Source organism: Eriocheir sinensis, unplaced genomic scaffold, assembly GCF_024679095.1.
Source record: "Eriocheir sinensis breed Jianghai 21 unplaced genomic scaffold, ASM2467909v1 Scaffold266, whole genome shotgun sequence".
NCBI classification, from domain to species: domain Eukaryota; kingdom Metazoa; phylum Arthropoda; class Malacostraca; order Decapoda; family Varunidae; genus Eriocheir; species Eriocheir sinensis.
The window spans coordinates 332,064-350,000 of NW_026111572.1; the positions used below are offsets into that span (position 1 = coordinate 332,064).

Sequence of the window (17,937 nt, forward strand, 5' to 3'; positions counted from 1 at the left end):
AGGAATGCAGCAAAATCAGCAAGGGCCTCCGACCGGTATTGCTTGACGCTTTCGGTTCTCACATCAATAATTTCCAAAGGCCAAAAAGGAGATCAGTCAGGTTCTAATGAGCGTTTTTTTTAGGATCAAGTTACAGAAGAAGGGTCAACGTAACACCAGGGTCATAACACTACTGGAAATGCCCACAACTCCTACGAAAGTCTTGTCAAATAGATTTGCTTGGGCTCCGAAATGTTTAACCCGGTAGCAGCGGGGATCAAGTTTCTTAATGGTCCCTCCAAGCGAGAAAAATGATAAAAAATCACCCCTCACACAAACCATTTCATAATATATATCAATGCATTTGTGATCAGATTATGTATCATCATGGCACAAATTTGGCCCGTCGCTGCTACCGGGTTAAGAATGCAACCCTATATGTCCCTCACCTGTGATGTAGTACCACAAGGTGTCGTTATCCGGGTCCCGAGCGTTGATGAAGGACACCAGGTGGCCCGGCGCGTCCGTCTCCATCACGTGGGCGGGGGGCGGCGGCTGCAGGACCGGCGGGTTGGGAGACTCCTCGGGCACGTCCATCACACGCACGAGGACCCGCGTGGTGGCCGTCAGCTGCGGCGCCCCGTTGTCCTTCACCTGGATCTGAGGAGGAGGAGGAAGAGGAGGTGTTAGGGAGCCAAGGGAGTTCTCGTCCGTATACTCTCAGACGGTTTCAGCTCTCACACAAGTATTTCCAGGCTCTGACGGGGAGGAGGAGGAGGAAGGGAAGGTGTGTGAGTGAGACAAACAGATTCACGTCAGATATTCCCAAGCGATTCTATCTCTCACAACAAGTATTTCCAGGCTCTGAAGGGGAGGAAGAGGAGGAAGGGAAGGTGTGTGAGTGAGACAAACAGATTCACGTCAGATATTCCCGGGGGATTCTATCTCTCACAACAAGTATTTCCAGGCTCTGAAGGGGAGGAAGAGGAGGAAGGGAAGGTGTGTGAGTGAGACAAACAGATTCACGTCAGATATTCCCGGGCGATTCTATCTCTCACAACAAGTATTTCCAGGCTCTGAAGGGGAGGAAGAGGAGGAAGGGAAGGTGTGTGAGTGAGACAAACAGATTCACGTCAGTATTCTCACACGATTTCAGTTCTCACAAGTATTTCCAAGAGCCGAAAAGGAGATTAATTGGGTTCTAATGAGTTGGCTTTTGGTTCATGGTGCAGAAGCCTTGTCAAACTATCACTAGGCTCATAAAACTACCCATGGGAATACCAACAGCAACCTCTACAAAATCCTCATCAAATGTGGGTGTGTAACTCAGGGAGGGCCATATTCTTACATATTCCGGCGACCTGACACATGTATTTGACAAGGCTTTCGCAGGAGTTTTGGTCATTTCCAGGGGTAGTTTTATGACCCTGGTGGTAGTCTGACCCATCATCTGTACTATGGAACTAAAAACACTCAATAGAACCCGATGAACCTTCTCTTCGGCCTTTGGAAATGGTTGGTGTGAGCGGCGGAAACTTCTCAAGATACCGACCTGAGCCCCGAAATGTTCGGGAATATGGGGAACAGTTTGGGGTATACTGTTTTCTAGGGGGATTTATCTTGTCTCAGCCAATTACTGTTATCATAGCTAAGGTAAGGGGAAGCAACCTTATCATGGGATCAATTTTTACACGAATATTCTACTGCCCAAATCCCTTATGCAAGAGTTAACCAGCATCTTCATTCTTTCATCCCTTACACTGGTAAACTCTGGAACAGCCTTCCTTCGTCTATATTTCCTCCTGCCTCTGACATGAATTCTTTCAAGAGGAGCGTATCAAGACACCTCTCCTCTTTTGGCCGCTCATCACTTTTGTCTCTGTGGGAGCAGCGATTAGCGGGCTTTTTTTTATACCTTTTTTTGTTGCCCTTGAGCTGTTTCTTTAGCTGTAAAAAAAAAGGCATGTCAGCACTCACCATCAAATCGAAGGTCTTGCTCGGGGGAAAGGCCTTGTTGCTGAACACTTGGCCAGTCTTCGGGTGGATCTTGAAGCGGCCCTTCTTGCCCTTGCCGGTCCTGATGCTGTAGTCCAGGTCACCGTTCATGCCCACGTCCGCATCTCTGGCGAACACCTTCAGGGGAATAGGGGAAGGTACTGAGAGGCGGCACCGAGCAGGGAGGTCCACGTGGCTACAAGGCCCGTGAAGGCAATGCTCCGTCTGCTTGCACTACCTTGGGACAACCGATGTGTTATAGGGGAACGTTGCTCGAGTGTTGGTGATCATTTAAGTCAACCTCCCCTAAAGGAATGTATCTCACGGCTTTGTATGGACGTCAAAAACATGCAGGTATAGGATCAAACCCCAAGTATGTTTAAGAAGTAAATAGGTTTTATATGTGATCATAAATTTTAAGTCTCCTTTCCCAGAGAGAGGTTTAGTGAGTGGAGTTTGAAACGACTTACAGATAAACATGTTAGTGACGTTATTGAGTTAATGCTAACATACACATTCCAGAAAACGAAGTCATTACGTCTACTGCAGTACGAACAACAAGATACTGTCACCATGCTCCCCAAGACTACACGGAACAGAAGGGTGAACGGAACACTGAGCCACGACAACGCCCCGCACATGCCCAGACGGCCTCAGGGGGCGTGTGTGTGTCCTGCCCCGTGGCTCGTGTTCCCGGGCTAACACAGAACAGAACATAAATATTATAACACAATGCGTGCAGCACAAACTGTCAGGGGCACATCTTCTAGGACATCAGGAGGCGTCCGTCCCAGAGAACACCTGCTCCGTGTCCTGCTATGAAACAAAACAGTCACAAAGGGGTTCAACATGCCCTCTGAACACCGCCAGTGACGGAGACGCGGAACCAAATCATAAAAGTAAAACAAAACAGTCACAAGGGGGTTCAACATGCCCTCTGAACACAGCCAGTGACGGAGACGCGGAACCAAATCATAAAAGTAAAACAAAACAGTCACAAGGGGGTTCAACATGCCCTCTGAACACAGCCAGTGACGGAGACGCGGAACCAAATCATAAAAGTAAAACAAAACAGTCACAAGGGGGTTCAACATGCCCTCTGAACACAGCCAGTGACGGAGACGCGGAACCAAATCATAAAAGTAAAACAAAACAGTCACATCAACATGCCCTCTGAACACAGCCAGTGACGGAGACGCGGAACCAAATCATCTGAACACAGCCAGTGACGGAGACGCCGACCCATGCTGACGATGACACTGACACGGGTCCTCTGCCGCCGCCGGTGTGGTGCGCCCCGCGGGGTGAACAGCGCCGCTGTGGTGTCATGAGACATCCCAAGATCGTGAGACATCCCATCCTGAATACATCCATGAATTTCGACACGGTACCGTGTCTTTTGTCGACTGCTTGTCGGGATCTGTCCCACCCAAGTTTATTTATATTATTATGAAAGCAAATGATGACGTATGTGTGTATAACTAGGATATCAACAATCACTCTTCTTCTTCTTCTTGTGACCTGTTCCGCTTTGCATCGCTTTTTAGGTCCTCCTTGGTACTTTTTACACTTGATGCTTCACTTAGTTACTTTGTGATAGCAAAGATTGGGTTCCGCGATGCGAAGTTAAGGATGGGATGTCTTACGATACCGGATGACAGATGACACCACACCGCCACTCGTCTACGTAACCATTATTAGTAAACAGCGCCGCCACTCGTCTACGTAACCATTATTAGTAAACAGCGCCGCCACTCGTCTACGTAACCATTATTAGTAAACAGCGCCGCCACTCGTCTACGTAACCATTATTAGTAAACAGCGCCGCCACTCGTCTACGTAACCATTATTAGTAAACAGCGCCGCCACTCGTCTACGTAACCATTATTAGTAAACAGCGCCGCCACTCGTCTACGTAACCATTATTAGTAAACAGCGCCGCCACTCGTCTACGTAACCATTATTAGTAAACAGCGCCGCCACTCGTCTACGTAACCATTATTAGTAAACAGCGCCGCCACTCGTCTACGTAACCATTATTAGTAAACAGCGCCGCCACTCGTCTACGTAACCATTATTAGTAAACAGCGCCGCCACTCGTCTACGTAACCATTATTAGTAAACAGCGCCGCCACTCGTCTATACAACCATTATCAATACTAAAGGTGGCTGTGATAGGTTAGTAAGGCGGTATACACGTTGATGAACACCCGCAGACCTTTTTTTTCATCTTCTTCTTCTTCTTCTTCTTCTTCTTTTTCTTCTTTGTCAGATTTATCAGCCCGTCGTTATACATGGTCGTTGAACAACCGCAGACTAACCGTTTACGATTGAGAACGATTATTCAGCCTTTACCGCTTCCATTAACGAGAAAAGCTTGGCTGCAGTGGCGTTGGTGAGCTAATTATTAGGATTGTATCACCTTTCACATATATATCTAATAACAAACGTTGCAGTTACAGAAAGTCCAGCAGAAAACAAGGCACTCACTGGCCACAACAAAGTCGATATTTGGTAACAATAAACTTCGCTGGACAACGAAGACTCGGAACACGACAAAGAGGCGACCGTCAGGACAAGTTGACTTCCAGCTCGCGAGTCCTGCACTGATATAGATAGGAACGCAGATATATTACGTGTCCCTCTTTACTATATGCATTAGGGAAGCATGAACGTGTCTCAGCATTGCGTGTTTCCTTGGAGGCTAAGGATACCACGCCACAGTCTTCGGGGCCGACAATGCGGTAAAGGGACGCGTGGAGCCTTGTGTGCTAGCTGTTCATGCCTGGCCACGAGACACTCAGATGTCCGATGTGGGGCGAGGAAGCTGTGTGGTGGTCCCTGTGCGGCGCGGGCTTGAACACTCTTGAGGCTCCTATGAATGGGTTTCTACACCCCTGGGTTATGTTGACAGCTGGGCGGTACTTTATTTTAGGTCACTGGCCGGGGGAAACACGCGCGTTGTGATGCTCTGAGACGCTCCGCCACCACGACAGATCAAAACCCGGCTCGTCGCTTTGAGGCTGTCGTCAGTTCGGTCGCTGGGCCAGGCTAGTCAGACATGCCAACTGAAAATACTGACGAAACGTAAAATGAACCAATCGGTGAAGTACTCAAGATAATGGTGAAATACGAAGCCACTAAAAACTGTGTACCTGTGCCAATCACGTCACTGCAGACTTTACACTTTCAATGCGGTGCGTGCAGCGTGGAGGAGCGTGGCTGGGAGACACCCCCACCTCGCCACGCTGCAGCGGCTAGTTATAGCGGACTTGCAAATACGTCAATCAATGTCTTTTTACAGTCAAGTACGTGAGTAGCACAAAGGTAGCGATGCCTCCCATGCTGAGCGTGCACACGGAAACCACCTCACAGGTTCCCGTGTCGCGCGTGCCCTCTTTACCCTGAACAAGGCGTCGTCGTGGGAGGTGATCTGTGAGGGCGAGAAACTGACCCAGTCCCCCCACGCGTCCTCTGGCTCGGGCTGCACCACCATCACCACCATCACCACCACCACCACCACATTCACAGCGCCGAGGACAGGAAAGCAAAGGTGTATTTACAGAAGGCGGACAAGCTAACGGAGGTGGTCTGACCAAGGTGTGGTGTGGTAGGGGAAGCAGTGCGGCACAGCACCAGGCGCAGAGGTTAAAGACATGTCATCAGGAACAGTTCCACACCTCAGCCAGTTACGGACATGGACAGTGTGGCCAACAAGTGTTATGCTCAAGACTTACACCCCGAGCAATGCCCTCATCACTTACACCCCGAGCAATGCCCCCACCACACAGCACTTGGAAAAGGCAACTCTACTCACTGTTTTGAAAGGTTCCACTCTATCTAGTTCGTTTCAAATAGCTTTCTGATACAAAAGCTGACGTTCTACACTCCCCACAGTATTGAAGCTAGTGTGTGTATGTACTTAAATGTAATCATAGTTCTCTCATCAAGTCGTGGCTTATAGTTTACTTAGTCTAGGGGTGAGGATGAATGAACCTTTCCTTACGCCTAAAAATGAAGGGCCTTTGTGTGTCAGCGGCAGACAACGACACTTCATTAAGACAAGACTTTGATGTGAACAGCGGCGGCCATTACCGTGACCGTGTCTGGAAGAAACACACACACACACACACACACACACACACACACATACACACACATACACACATTTATCTTAAAATAGTCATCATCATCATCCTCATTATTATTATTATTATTATTATTATTATTATTATTATTATTATTATTATTATTATTATTATTATTATTATTATTATTATTATTATTATTATTATTATTATTATTATTATTATTATTATTATTATTATTATTATTATTATGTTATTTATTGTTAGTGTTATGCATGGCGAGAGGAAGGCTTACTAGATAGAGTTTAGCAATTTGTGTTAAGAAAGGAATGTGATCATAACACAGCACTGACTTAAGGTTGTAACAGAACACTCTTGGTGAAAAAATAAATAAATAAATAAATAGATTAAAAAAAAACATGATTATCGCCGTGACGTCAGAACAGCCTCGGCACAACCCTCCCTATTGATCCACTTGACGACATAACTAACTTTTTTTCCATTTATTTTCTTATTATTTCCATTTAACATATTTCCGCTTCGCTCCCTCTCACGTCCTCTCACCTCACCTCACTTCATCTCATCCCACTTCACCTCCCTTCCCCTCCTCTCCCCTCCCCTCCAGTCCCTTCCCTTCCCTTCCCTTCCCCTCCCCTCCCCTCCCTTCCCTTCCCTTTCCTTCCCCTCCCTTTCCTTCCCCTCCCTTCCCTTCCTTTTCCTTCACCTTACTTCATCTCCCCTCCCTTCCCTCCCCCTCCCTTCCCCTCCCTTCCCTTCCTTTTCCTTCACCTTACTTCCTCTCCCTTCCCCTCCCTTCCCCTCCCTTCCCTTCCTTTTCCTTCACCTTACTTCATCTCCCCTCCCCTCCCCTCACCGCACGCCACTCTCTCCCGTAATTAAGTCTCATCTCGTGCCACTTCGCGAGCAATTAGTTCACGCCTTGGCGGTGCAAGTGTCCCCCGCCGCCGTTCTTTGAGTACCGAGATGGCGTGGATGAATTCTAGCCAAATGCCCCACAAGGTGACTCTCCAATGGACTCACTCACTCTGCCTGTGCTTTGGTTGGGAGTTCTTGTTTCCTTTTCCTCCCTGGTGTGAAAGATAATTAACACACTCATGGATTTTGTAGCCACACGCCAACTTGGATTTATTATTATACTCAAATGCTCCACAAGATGACTGACTCTCCGATGTACGCACTCTGTCTGGGGTTTGGTTAGGTTAGACGTTTCTGTTTATTTTTTAGGTTTTTATATTCATCTTTTTTGTCTTCTTTATTCATGGATTCTGTGGTCACACGAACCTATATTTTCCCGTGTTATCATTACTTATATAATTAAACCGATGATGTAGCTAACACACTCATGGATTCTGTAGCCACACGAACCTATATTTTCCCGTGTTATCATTACTTATATAATTAAACCGATGATGTAGCTAACACACTCATGGATTCTGTAGCCACACGAACCTATATTTTCCTGTGTTATCATTACTTATATAATTAAACCGATGATGTAGCTAACACACTCATGGATTCTGTGGTCACACGAACCTATATTTTCCCGTGTTATCATTACTTATATAATTAAACCGATGATGTAGCTAACACACTCATGGATTCTGTGGTCACACGAACCTATATTTTCCCGTGTTATCATTACTTATATAATTAAACCGATGATGTAGCTAGCACACTCATGGATTCTGTAGCCACACGAACCTATATTTTCCTGTGTTATCGTTGCTTATATGACAAAAACGATGATGCACTCTTTCATAAGGGCGGTAATTAGCGGGCTTTTTTTTCCTCAATTATTTTTTTTTCTTGCCACTCTGTGAATTTATGAACGCTTGCGAGAGTATCAAGACATCTCTCCGCCCGATATTGACCTCTCTTTTGTCCACTCACCGATGCACTCTTTCATAAGGGCGGTGATTAGCGGCCTTTTTTTAAACAATTTTTTTTCCGTTGTGCTGCTTCTGTAACTGTAAAAAAGGGTCCAGACATCTCTCCCTATCCTCTCCCAGACAGGTGCCAGGCTTATCTTCTCTGTGGTCTTGGGAAAGAGTTGCAATGGGAGCCCGATAGGTTTAAGGATATGAACCTTTAACTCCCGGACACCTCGACAAACACTCATGATTCAGATATTGGAAAAAAAAGACATGTACTAAAACAAAAGCAAGCATGTAACATAACCTCCATTTTAACCTCTCTTTTGACCATTCTTTACTTTTATAAACGCAGTGCTTGGAGGGATTTTTTTATTTTCATATATTTTTCGCCCTTGAGCTGCTTCCTTCACTATAAAAAATCCTATATGCGAAATCCCAAACCAACATTTAAACCGATAGTCTTATTTCATTCAGTGGCAGTGCTTAGTGGGATTTGTTATTATATATTTTTTTCGCCCTTGAGCTGCTTCCTTCACTATAAAAAATCATATGTGCGAAATCCCAAACCTTCATTCAAGCTGATATTCTCATTCAGTGTTGCAATCTGAGAGTGGTATGGTGTGAGGGGGAGGGCGGGGTGTGTGTTGGAGGGGGTTGGAGGAGGTGATAGGAACGCTTTCTCATGTAAAATCTATTAACAGTTCCCGTCTAACACACTCTGGGCCACGCTGCACTTTCCATTCAACCCTTCCATCATTCGCCATTAATAATTCACCCTCTGTAATACATTCTCTTTTCTGAAACATCGAAAGAGGAATATGAGCTCGTGAGGCATGGTGGCAGTAGTTCTCTCTCTCTCTCTCTCTCTCTCTCTCTCTCTCTCTCTCTCTCTCTCTCTCTCTCTCTCTCTCTCTCTCTCTCTCTCTCTCTCTCTCTCTCTCTCTCTCTCTCTCTCTCTCTCTCTCTCTCTGTGTGTGTGTGTGTGTGTGTGTGTGTGTGTGTGTGTGTGTGTGTGTGTTTATCTCTCTCTCTCTCTCTCTCTCTCTCTCTCTCTCTCTCTCTCTCTCTCTCTCTCCAAGCCGACCAAGCCAGGCAGGTCCCTCGAGGCTGTGTAGGGCGGAGTGAGTACCTGGGTTGAGGCGCAGCGCTACAGGCAATCTAGTCACCCCACAGACACATCAGGCCAGCGAGGAGAGCTTCAAGAGTGGGCCTCCCGTGCCTCGACTTTGATAACCTCTTTTGTGCTTCCTCCGTTCCCTCGAGCCTGGATATGTTTCTTTAGTATTCTTAAACGTATGGGCGCTTCACATTGCCTGTCTGAAAAGCCTCTCGTAGAAGCTGCCAGGGGCCATATTCTTAAACATTTCGGCGCCCAAGTCCACGGATTTGATAAAGCTTTCGTAGGTGTTTGGGGAATTTGCAGAGGTAGTTGCGTAGCCCTTCTGGTAGGTTGATTATTCTTTTGTGCCGTGAGTCCACACAAACACTCATTGAATAGCGATTAATCTCCCTTTCGGCCCTTGGAAATAGTTGATGTGAGAGGTGGAAGCGTCTGAGAACACCGACGCTGGGTTTTTCGTGGACTGTTTTGGTGCTGGCGGTGATGGCTTGACACGCCTTCTGGACCTTGAACGGGAGAAACACTCATGGAAACAGCGTTGCCAGATTATCGTATTCACCACATTGTATTTATCATTTTTAAGCCTCAAACTCTCGTACCTGCACAAATAACGATAGAAAATTATAGCTTGCGTTAAAGCTGTTATTTATTGATGCTCTTTTTTTTCCTTTTTGACATAGTTATCGGTCCGAAATTACGAAAATACAATGCGATAATTTTTTTTTTTACAACAAAGGAGACAGCTCAAGGGCACAAAAAAGGAAACAATATTATAAAAAAAGCCCGCTACTCGCTGCTCCTAAAAAAGAATTAAAAGAGGTGGTCGAAAGAGAGGTCATTTTCAGGAGGAGAGGTGTCCAGATACCCTTCTCTTGAAAGAGTTCAAGTCGTAGGCAGGAGGAAATACAGATGAAGGAAGATTGTTCCAGAGTTTACCAGCGTGAGGGATGAAAGAGTGAAGATGCTGGTTGACTCTTGCATAAGGGGTTTGGACAGTATAGGGATGAGCATGAGTAGAAAGTCGTGTGCAGCGGGGCCGCGGGAGGGGGGGAGGCATGCAGTTAGCAAGTTCAGAAGAGCAGTCAGCGTGGAAATATCGATAGAAGATAGAAAGAGAGGCAACATCGCGACGGAATTTAAGAGGTAGAAGACTATCAGTAGGAGGAGGAGAGCTGATGAAACGAAGAGCCTTAGACTCCACTCTGTCCAGAAGAGCTGTGAGCGTGGAGCCCCCCCACACGTGAGATGCATACTCCATACGAGGGCGGACAAGGCCCCTGTATATGGATAGCAACTGCGCAGGGGAGAAGAACTGGCAGAGATGATACAGAACGCCCAGCCTCGAGGAAAGCCGCGGGAGGAGGGGAGGCATGCAGTTAGCAAGTTCAGAAGAGCAGTCAGCATGAAAATATCGATAGAAGATAGAAAGAGAGGCAACATGGCGGCGGAATTTGAGAGGTAGAAGACTATCAGTATGAGGAGGAGAGCTGATGAGACGAAGAGCCATTGACTCCACTCTGTCAAGGAGAGCTGTGTGAGTGGACCCCCCCCTCACACACACATGAGATGCATACTCCATACGAGGGCGGACAAGGCTCCTGTAAATGGATAGCAACTGTGCGGGGGAGAAGAACTGGCGGAGACGGTACAGAACGCCCAGCCTAGAGGAAGCTGATTTAGTAAGAGATGAGATATGAAGTTTCCAGTTAAGATTTTGAGTTAAGGATAGACCGAGAATGTTTAGTGTTGAAGAAGGTGATAACTGGGTGTTGTCAAAGAATAGGGGATAGTTGTTTGGAAGATTGTGTCGAGTGGATAGGATAGTGGATAGGTGGATTTGGACCTTTAACTACCGGAGACCTTCAAAAACACTCATGAAGACCCGGTTAATCTTCTCTGTGGCCTTGGGATATAGTGACAATAGTAGCCCGATACGTTTAAGAATATAGACCTTTAACTATAAGACCTTCAGAAACACCAATGAAAATCTGGTTAATCTTCTCTATAGCCTTGGGAAATAGTGGCAATGGAAGCCCGATACGTTTAGGAATTTGGACCTTTAACTACGGGAGACCTTCAAAAACACTCATGAAAACCCGGCTATACTTTTCTGTGGCCTTGGGAAATAGTAGTAATGGTGGCCCGATGCGTTTAGGAATTTGGACCTTTAACTACCAGACCTCCAAAAACACTCATGAAGACCCGGTTAATCTTCTCTGTGGCCTTGGGAAATAGTGGCAATGGGAACCCAATGCGTTTAGGAATTTGGACCTTTAACTACCAGACCTCCAAAAACACTCATGAAGACCCGGTTAATCTTCTCTGTGGCCTTGGGAAATAGTGGCAATGGGAACCCGATGCGTTTAGGAATTTGGACCTTTAACTACCAGACCTCCAAAAACACTCATGAAGACCCGGTTAATCTTCTCTCTGGCCTTGGGAAATAGTGGCAATGGGAACCCGATGCGTTTAGGAATTTGGACCTTTAACTAGCGGAGCCCTCGTAGCCAGCCAGGTATAGTCTGTTCACTTAAGTCTGACCCAAGCTGACAACATAAACCTAAGCGTGTTCGTAAGCACAGTGCAGATTATCATAAAGTGCTGCGTGAGATAAACACAAACAAAGGTTAAAGAAAACTTAGAAGCCATAGCAGTAGCCAATCAGCACTCAGCTTGCAAACACGCTTAGGTTTATGTTGTCAGCTTGGGTCGGACTTAAGTGAACAGACTATAGTGTTGTGGCTGTGGTCTTTTCTAGAGGTTCTTCGTGGCTTTGTGAATCTCGAGTTTTGTTAAGTATAGCTACGTTGATTGGGAGCTTGTGATCTGATTGTTTTGTTATGTGATTGATATATAGACTCAAAACTAACTGTCTCTCTTTCTTTCTCTCTACCTGTCTATCTCTCTATCTATGTATGTTTCTATTCTTACGTATCTAAGTATTTAATGTTTCTGTGGTTCTGTCCTTATTCATATTAACTGCTACGTTCACACCACTCATAAAAAATACACCCCAACGTCCTCCATTCAGTGCTTTAAAAAATCTATCAAACCTATTTTCTGGGCCACAAATACGACTCCACATTCACTTTCAAACTCGCGAAGATGGCAGAGACTGTTTGTGATGGGAGAAGAGAGAGTGCAAACCTTCAACCAGGGGGCTGCGTCCTTAAATATTTCTCCACTTTCACTTTCAGGCTCCCAAAGATGGCGTAAGAGACTGTTTGTAACGAGAGAAAGAGAGCATGTGAGAGTCTGGGCCCTAAATACTTCCCCACATTCACTTTTGAGACTGTTTATGACGAGAAAAGAGAGTGAAAGCCTTCCGGGCCCTAAATACTTGCCCACATTCACTTTTGAGACTGTTTATGACGAGAAAAGAGAGTGAGAGCCTTCCGGGCCCTAAATACTTGCCCACATCCACTTTTGAGACTGTTTATGACGAGAAAAGAGAGTGAAAGCCTTCCGGGCCCTAAATACTTGCCCACATCCACTTTTGAGACTGTTTATGACGAGAAAAGAGAGTGAAAGCCTTCCGGGCCCTAAATACTTGCCCACATTCACTTTTGAGACTGTTTATGACGAGAAAAGAGTGAAAGCCTTCCGGGCCCTAAATACTTGCCCACATCCACTTTTGAGACTGTTTATGACGAGAAAAGAGAGTGAAAGCCTTCCGGGCCCTAAATACTTGCCCACATCCACTTTTGAGACTGTTTATGACGAGAAAAGAGAGTGAAAGCCTTCCGGGCCCTAAATACTTGCCCACATCCACTTTTGAGACTGTTTATGACGAGAAAAGAGTGAAAGCCTTCCGGGCCCTAAATACTTCCCCACATCCACTTTTGAGACTGTTTATGACGAGAAAAGAGAGTGAGAGCCTTCCGGGCCCTAAATACTTGCCCACATTCACTTTTGAGACTGTTTATGACGAGAAAAGAGAGTGAAAGCCTTCCGGGCCCTAAATACTTGCCCACATCCACTTTTGAGACTGTTTATGACGAGAAAAGAGTGAAAGCCTTCCGGGCCCTAAATACTTGCCCACATTCACTTTTGAGACTGTTTATGACGAGATAAGAGAGAGTGAAAGCCTTCCGGGCCCTAAATACTTGCCCACATTCACTTTTGAGACTGTTTATGACGAGAAAAGAGTGAAAGCCTTCCGGGCCCTAAATACTTGCCCACATTCACTTTTGAGACTGTTTATGACGAGAAAAGAGTGAAAGCCTTCCGGGCCCTAAATACTTGCCCACATTCACTTTTGAGACTGTTTATGACGAGAAAAGAGTGAAAGCCTTCCGGGCCCTAAATACTTGCCCACATTCACTTTTGAGACTGTTTATGATGAGAAAAGAGTGAAAGCCTTCCGGGCCCTAAATACTTGCCCACATTCACTTTGAGACTGTTTATGACGAGAAAAGAGTGAAAGCCTTCCGGGCCCTAAATACTTGCCCACATTCACTTTTGAGACTGTTTATGACGAGAAAAGAGTGAAAGCCTTCCGGGCCCTAAATACTTGCCCACATTCACTTTTGAGACTGTTTATGACGAGAAAAGAGAGAGTGAAAGCCTTCCGGGCCCTAAATACTTGCCCACATTCACTTTGAGACTGTTTATGACGAGAAAAGAGTGAAAGCCTTCCGGGCCCTAAATACTTCCCTCACTGTACAACGTCGCCAGATTGTCGTACTCAGCTTCCTATGTTTGCCGTTTTCCGACCCCAAAACTGCCTCCTCGACCCCAGCAACTGCCTTCATATATAGTTATCGTTAAAATGGTTGATTATATTGGTGTTTTTTGGCAAAAGCTATGGCTCAGAAACCGGTAAATACGAGGCTCTGAGTACGATAATCTGGCAACGGTGCCCCCACATTCACTTTCAAACTCCTGAAGTCGGAGGTGAGACTCTATTATGATAAGAGAAGAGCGTGTAAGCCTTCAAGCAGGGGGCCACTTACCTAAATACTTCCCTACGTTTACTTTCAAACTCCCAAAATGGCGTGAGAAACTGTTTGAGATGAGAGAAGAGAGAGTATAAGAATGCGGGCTCTAAATACTTCCCCACATTCACTTTGAGACTGTTTATGATGAGAGATAAAGAGCGTGTAAGCCTTCAAGCAGGGGGCCACTTACCCTGAAGAGCGCCTCCCGTTTCTTGGTCTTGCTGCGGGCGGGGACGGTGACGCGGTAGAGCGGCTCCAGGAACTCGGGCGGGTTGTCGTTGACGTCGCTCACGGTGATGAAGACCGAGATGACGGAGGACAGCTGGCCGTCGCTCACCCGCACCCACAGCTCGTACTCCGCCTGTTCCTCCCTGTCCAGCGGTACCAGGGTTGTGAGGGCGCCTGGGGGAGAGGGTGTGAGTGTCAGTGGCGGGGAAGGCAAGGGGGCCAAGTTATCGTGTGTGTGTGTGTGTGTGTGTGTGTGTGTGTGTGTAATGATACCACTACTACTACTACTACTACTACTACTACTACTACTACTACTACTACACTACACTACTACTACTACTACTACTACTACTACTACTACTACTACTACTACTACTACTACTACTACTACTACTACTACTACTACTACTACTACTACTACTACTACTACTACTACTACTACTACTACTACTACTACTACTACTACTACTACCACTACAAATGGTAATAATAAGAATAAATATAATATTAATAATAATAATAATAATAATAATAATAATAATAATAATAATAATAATAATAATAATAATAATGTCATTATTCAGGGCGTCGCGTGATGCAGTACTATAATTCGTGTCTCTTTTTAAATAGGGTTGAAGGGTTTGGTTTCCCAGCACACACCACGTAGCACATATTAGCCTTGTTCATAAAGAGATGCCGCGGTAGTATTTAGATCTTTTTGTCGTTATTCAGAGCGGCGCGTGATGCAGTACTATAATTCGTGTCTCTTTTCATAATACGCGTGTAGGCTTTTGTTTCCCGCCTGGCGCCAACAAGATAGACTTACCGTGTATGTATTTAGATCTGTTTGTCATTATTCAGAGCGGCGCGTGATGCAATACTAAATTCTTGGCTCTCATAATATGCATGTAAGTTTTTTGTGAAGTAGGGTTTTCTTTCCCGCCAACAAGATAGACTTACCGTGTATGTATTTAGAGTTTTTTGTCACTATTCAGAGCGGCGCGTGATGCAATAATATAATTCGTGGCTCTTTGTTTTAATACGCTTGTACGTTTTTGTGTCCCACCCCCGCCGAGCAGCACACGTTGGCCTTGTTTACAAAGAGAATGCCGCGGTAATTATGGATCCCTTTGAAGCTTTTTTTTCCTCGCTGCGAATGTTAGTACGAGTGAGGTAAAAACTACTCACTTACTGACATTATCACGGCAGGTTTGTGAGAGTCCACGCTCTACTACACAAGAAATTACATTATTATTACTATATGAAAGGCAGTAACTGTGATGGCTTTACTCTCTGAGAGATAATTAATTGACGATTATAACACAATTCGAGTCATTTTTCATTACTTCACTCATAAGAACTAATAATGAGAAGTGCAGCGGTCAACACCTATAGATGACACACACACACACACACACACACACACACACACACACACTCAGCAGCAATACACGAGTGTCTGGAATGACTTGAACTCTTTGACAGGAGAGTATCAAGACACCTCTTCAACCCCTTCTGAGAAACCTTTTGGAACTCTCAATCACATTCTTGGGAGCAGTAGGTTTGCAGGCTTTTTTTTTTTCCTTGTTTTATATTTGTTTGCCCTGAACTTTTTCTTCCTCAGATGTACACAGAAATAAACATTCTGCTACTTCTTTGCCTGTCTGCGGGTGTATCTTTGAAGCGAGGTGGTTGGTTCCCTTCGGTGAGGCTTTCCGGTCTTCATTTTCCCTTGTTTTTTATTTGTTTGCCCTTAACTTTTCTTTCCTCCGGTGTGGTTCCACAGAAATTGACAGGTTGGCCCTTCCTTACCTGTCTGGGGAAGTATCTTGAAGCGAGGCAATTGGTTTCCTTCGGTGAGGTTTTACGGTCTTCATTTTCCCTTGTTTTATATTTGTTTGCCCTTAACTTTTCCTTCCTGAGTTGTGGTACATAGAAATAAAGAGGTTGCTCCTTCCTTGCCTGTCTGCGCGTGTATCTTGGAGCGAGGTAATTGGTTCCCTTCGGTGATGTTTTGCGGGCTTTTTATTTCCTTGTTTTATATTTGTTTGCCCTTAAATTTTCTTTCCTGAGATGAACACTCTCCACAGAAAGTTCTCGAACGCTTTAAGCACCATGCATTCTGAGATACACGGACGAAGAATTTAGAAACACCTCACCCGTTGTTAACGAGTGATAGCCCTGTGTACACATGCTCTGTGGGAAGGAGGGAGATGCCAATGGCTCAGTATTACATGCGCACTGATAAGTCTTGTCGCTTGATCTCGATAATGTATTGTTAATATGCTGTGGTGTATGGTGAAAAAAAGGTTACCGTCCGGTGGCCGAATGGACTGCGTCTAGACGGCAAGCGGACTGCCACCGGTGGCCAACAGATGGCGGTTAACTGGTGAATGGCGACCTGATGGCGAGAGGACGCCGTCTGGTTGCCGTCGGGTAGTAGGTGGTCGCCGATGTTCGCCGTCCACTTTGTATCTGTCATTGGCCGTGGTCGGCGTCCGGTCTCCCACAAGACAGCGAGTTGTGCGGCGACCGGTGGTAGGCTGGACGGCAAATGGACGCCGTCCAATCGCCACACGGTGGCTATCTATAAGTGGCGGTCTAATGGCCGCATGGTTGGCGCCTCCTCCCCGACCTATTGGCTGCTGCCTGCGTCTGGGCTGAGGGCGGACCGCCACCGCTCTCAACGACTGGAGGAGACTAAACGAAGTCAGGTCATTGTGGGCGGAGCGACCGTAATAAAAGGACGGCGCTCCAGTCGAAGTTCAGCATTCGCTCCAGCATCCGACTACCAGTGACCAGCCTCTCTCAACACCTCTTGCCTCCATCTGCCCACCGCAACGGCTTCTGCCACTCGTATACCTACTGTCAACAATGAAAAGGGTACATCAACTGCAGCCTCAGGAGGAAGTGGAAGATTGTTCACTCCTAGATGGTGCCCAGGAAATGGATGCGGACGAGGCAGAGGACTTAGAAGTTCATATTGTCTCCCAACACGAAGAAATCAACCCTGACGACGACGAGTCTTACGTCGGCGTCAGAGCGGAAAGTCGCCGACTTGGAAGGATTATATCGACGGAGGAACCACCTGAGGAGGACAGCGACAGTGACTGCAGTGCCGGTGTTGAACGCCCCCCCAAGCCCGGCTTCCACCAGCTCCTGAATGCGTCAGCTCCAGTCAGTGAGTATTGCAAGGCGTCTGGACGAAGCCCTTCTCAAGGTGGCCACCAGAATGTCCGCCAGCCCGGACATGGCACAAACGTTGGACTCGGCCCTGAACTTGAGTGCCAACTCCAGGGCAGCCTTTTGCCATTGGTTGGGCATCGAGGCTAAAGGGCTGAGTGAAACATCGTGGAGACTTTCCATGAAGGAGGCCATGACGCTTCTCCTGCAATGCTTCGAAGGGAACGCCCTACAGCAACCTGTCCAGCCTTAACCACAGCAGCAGTAGCAGCCACATCCGCCAGTACGACCACAACACCCCCCTATGACGACGTATTACCCAGGAACACCACAACCACGGTGGCCTACAACTTCCTGGCAGGGAGTTACATCGACCCCTTATGGGGGGTTGAATCTGTCTGGTTTGACAGAAATCATGGATCATCAATCGCTACGGCAGCCCGACCACAGGAACCAATACAGGAACAGCAGCGAGCTCAACACACCCGAACACCCAAGCCGTCGTTCTA

At 46.3% G+C, this 17,937-nt stretch overlaps 1 protein-coding gene across 1 annotated transcript in view; it reads right to left on the reverse strand.

The window, feature by feature from the left end:
- Positions 1-17,937, reverse strand: part of LOC126991373 (protocadherin Fat 1-like) — a 51,001-nt gene that overhangs the window by 15,181 nt on the left and 17,883 nt on the right. The window contains exons 9-11 of the mRNA XM_050850127.1: positions 14,208-14,419; positions 1,957-2,112; positions 429-639 (exon numbers count right to left, since the gene is read on the reverse strand). Of these exons, the coding sequence (XP_050706084.1) occupies positions 429-639; positions 1,957-2,112; positions 14,208-14,419 (579 nt within the window). The remainder of the gene's footprint in view (positions 1-428; positions 640-1,956; positions 2,113-14,207; positions 14,420-17,937) is intronic.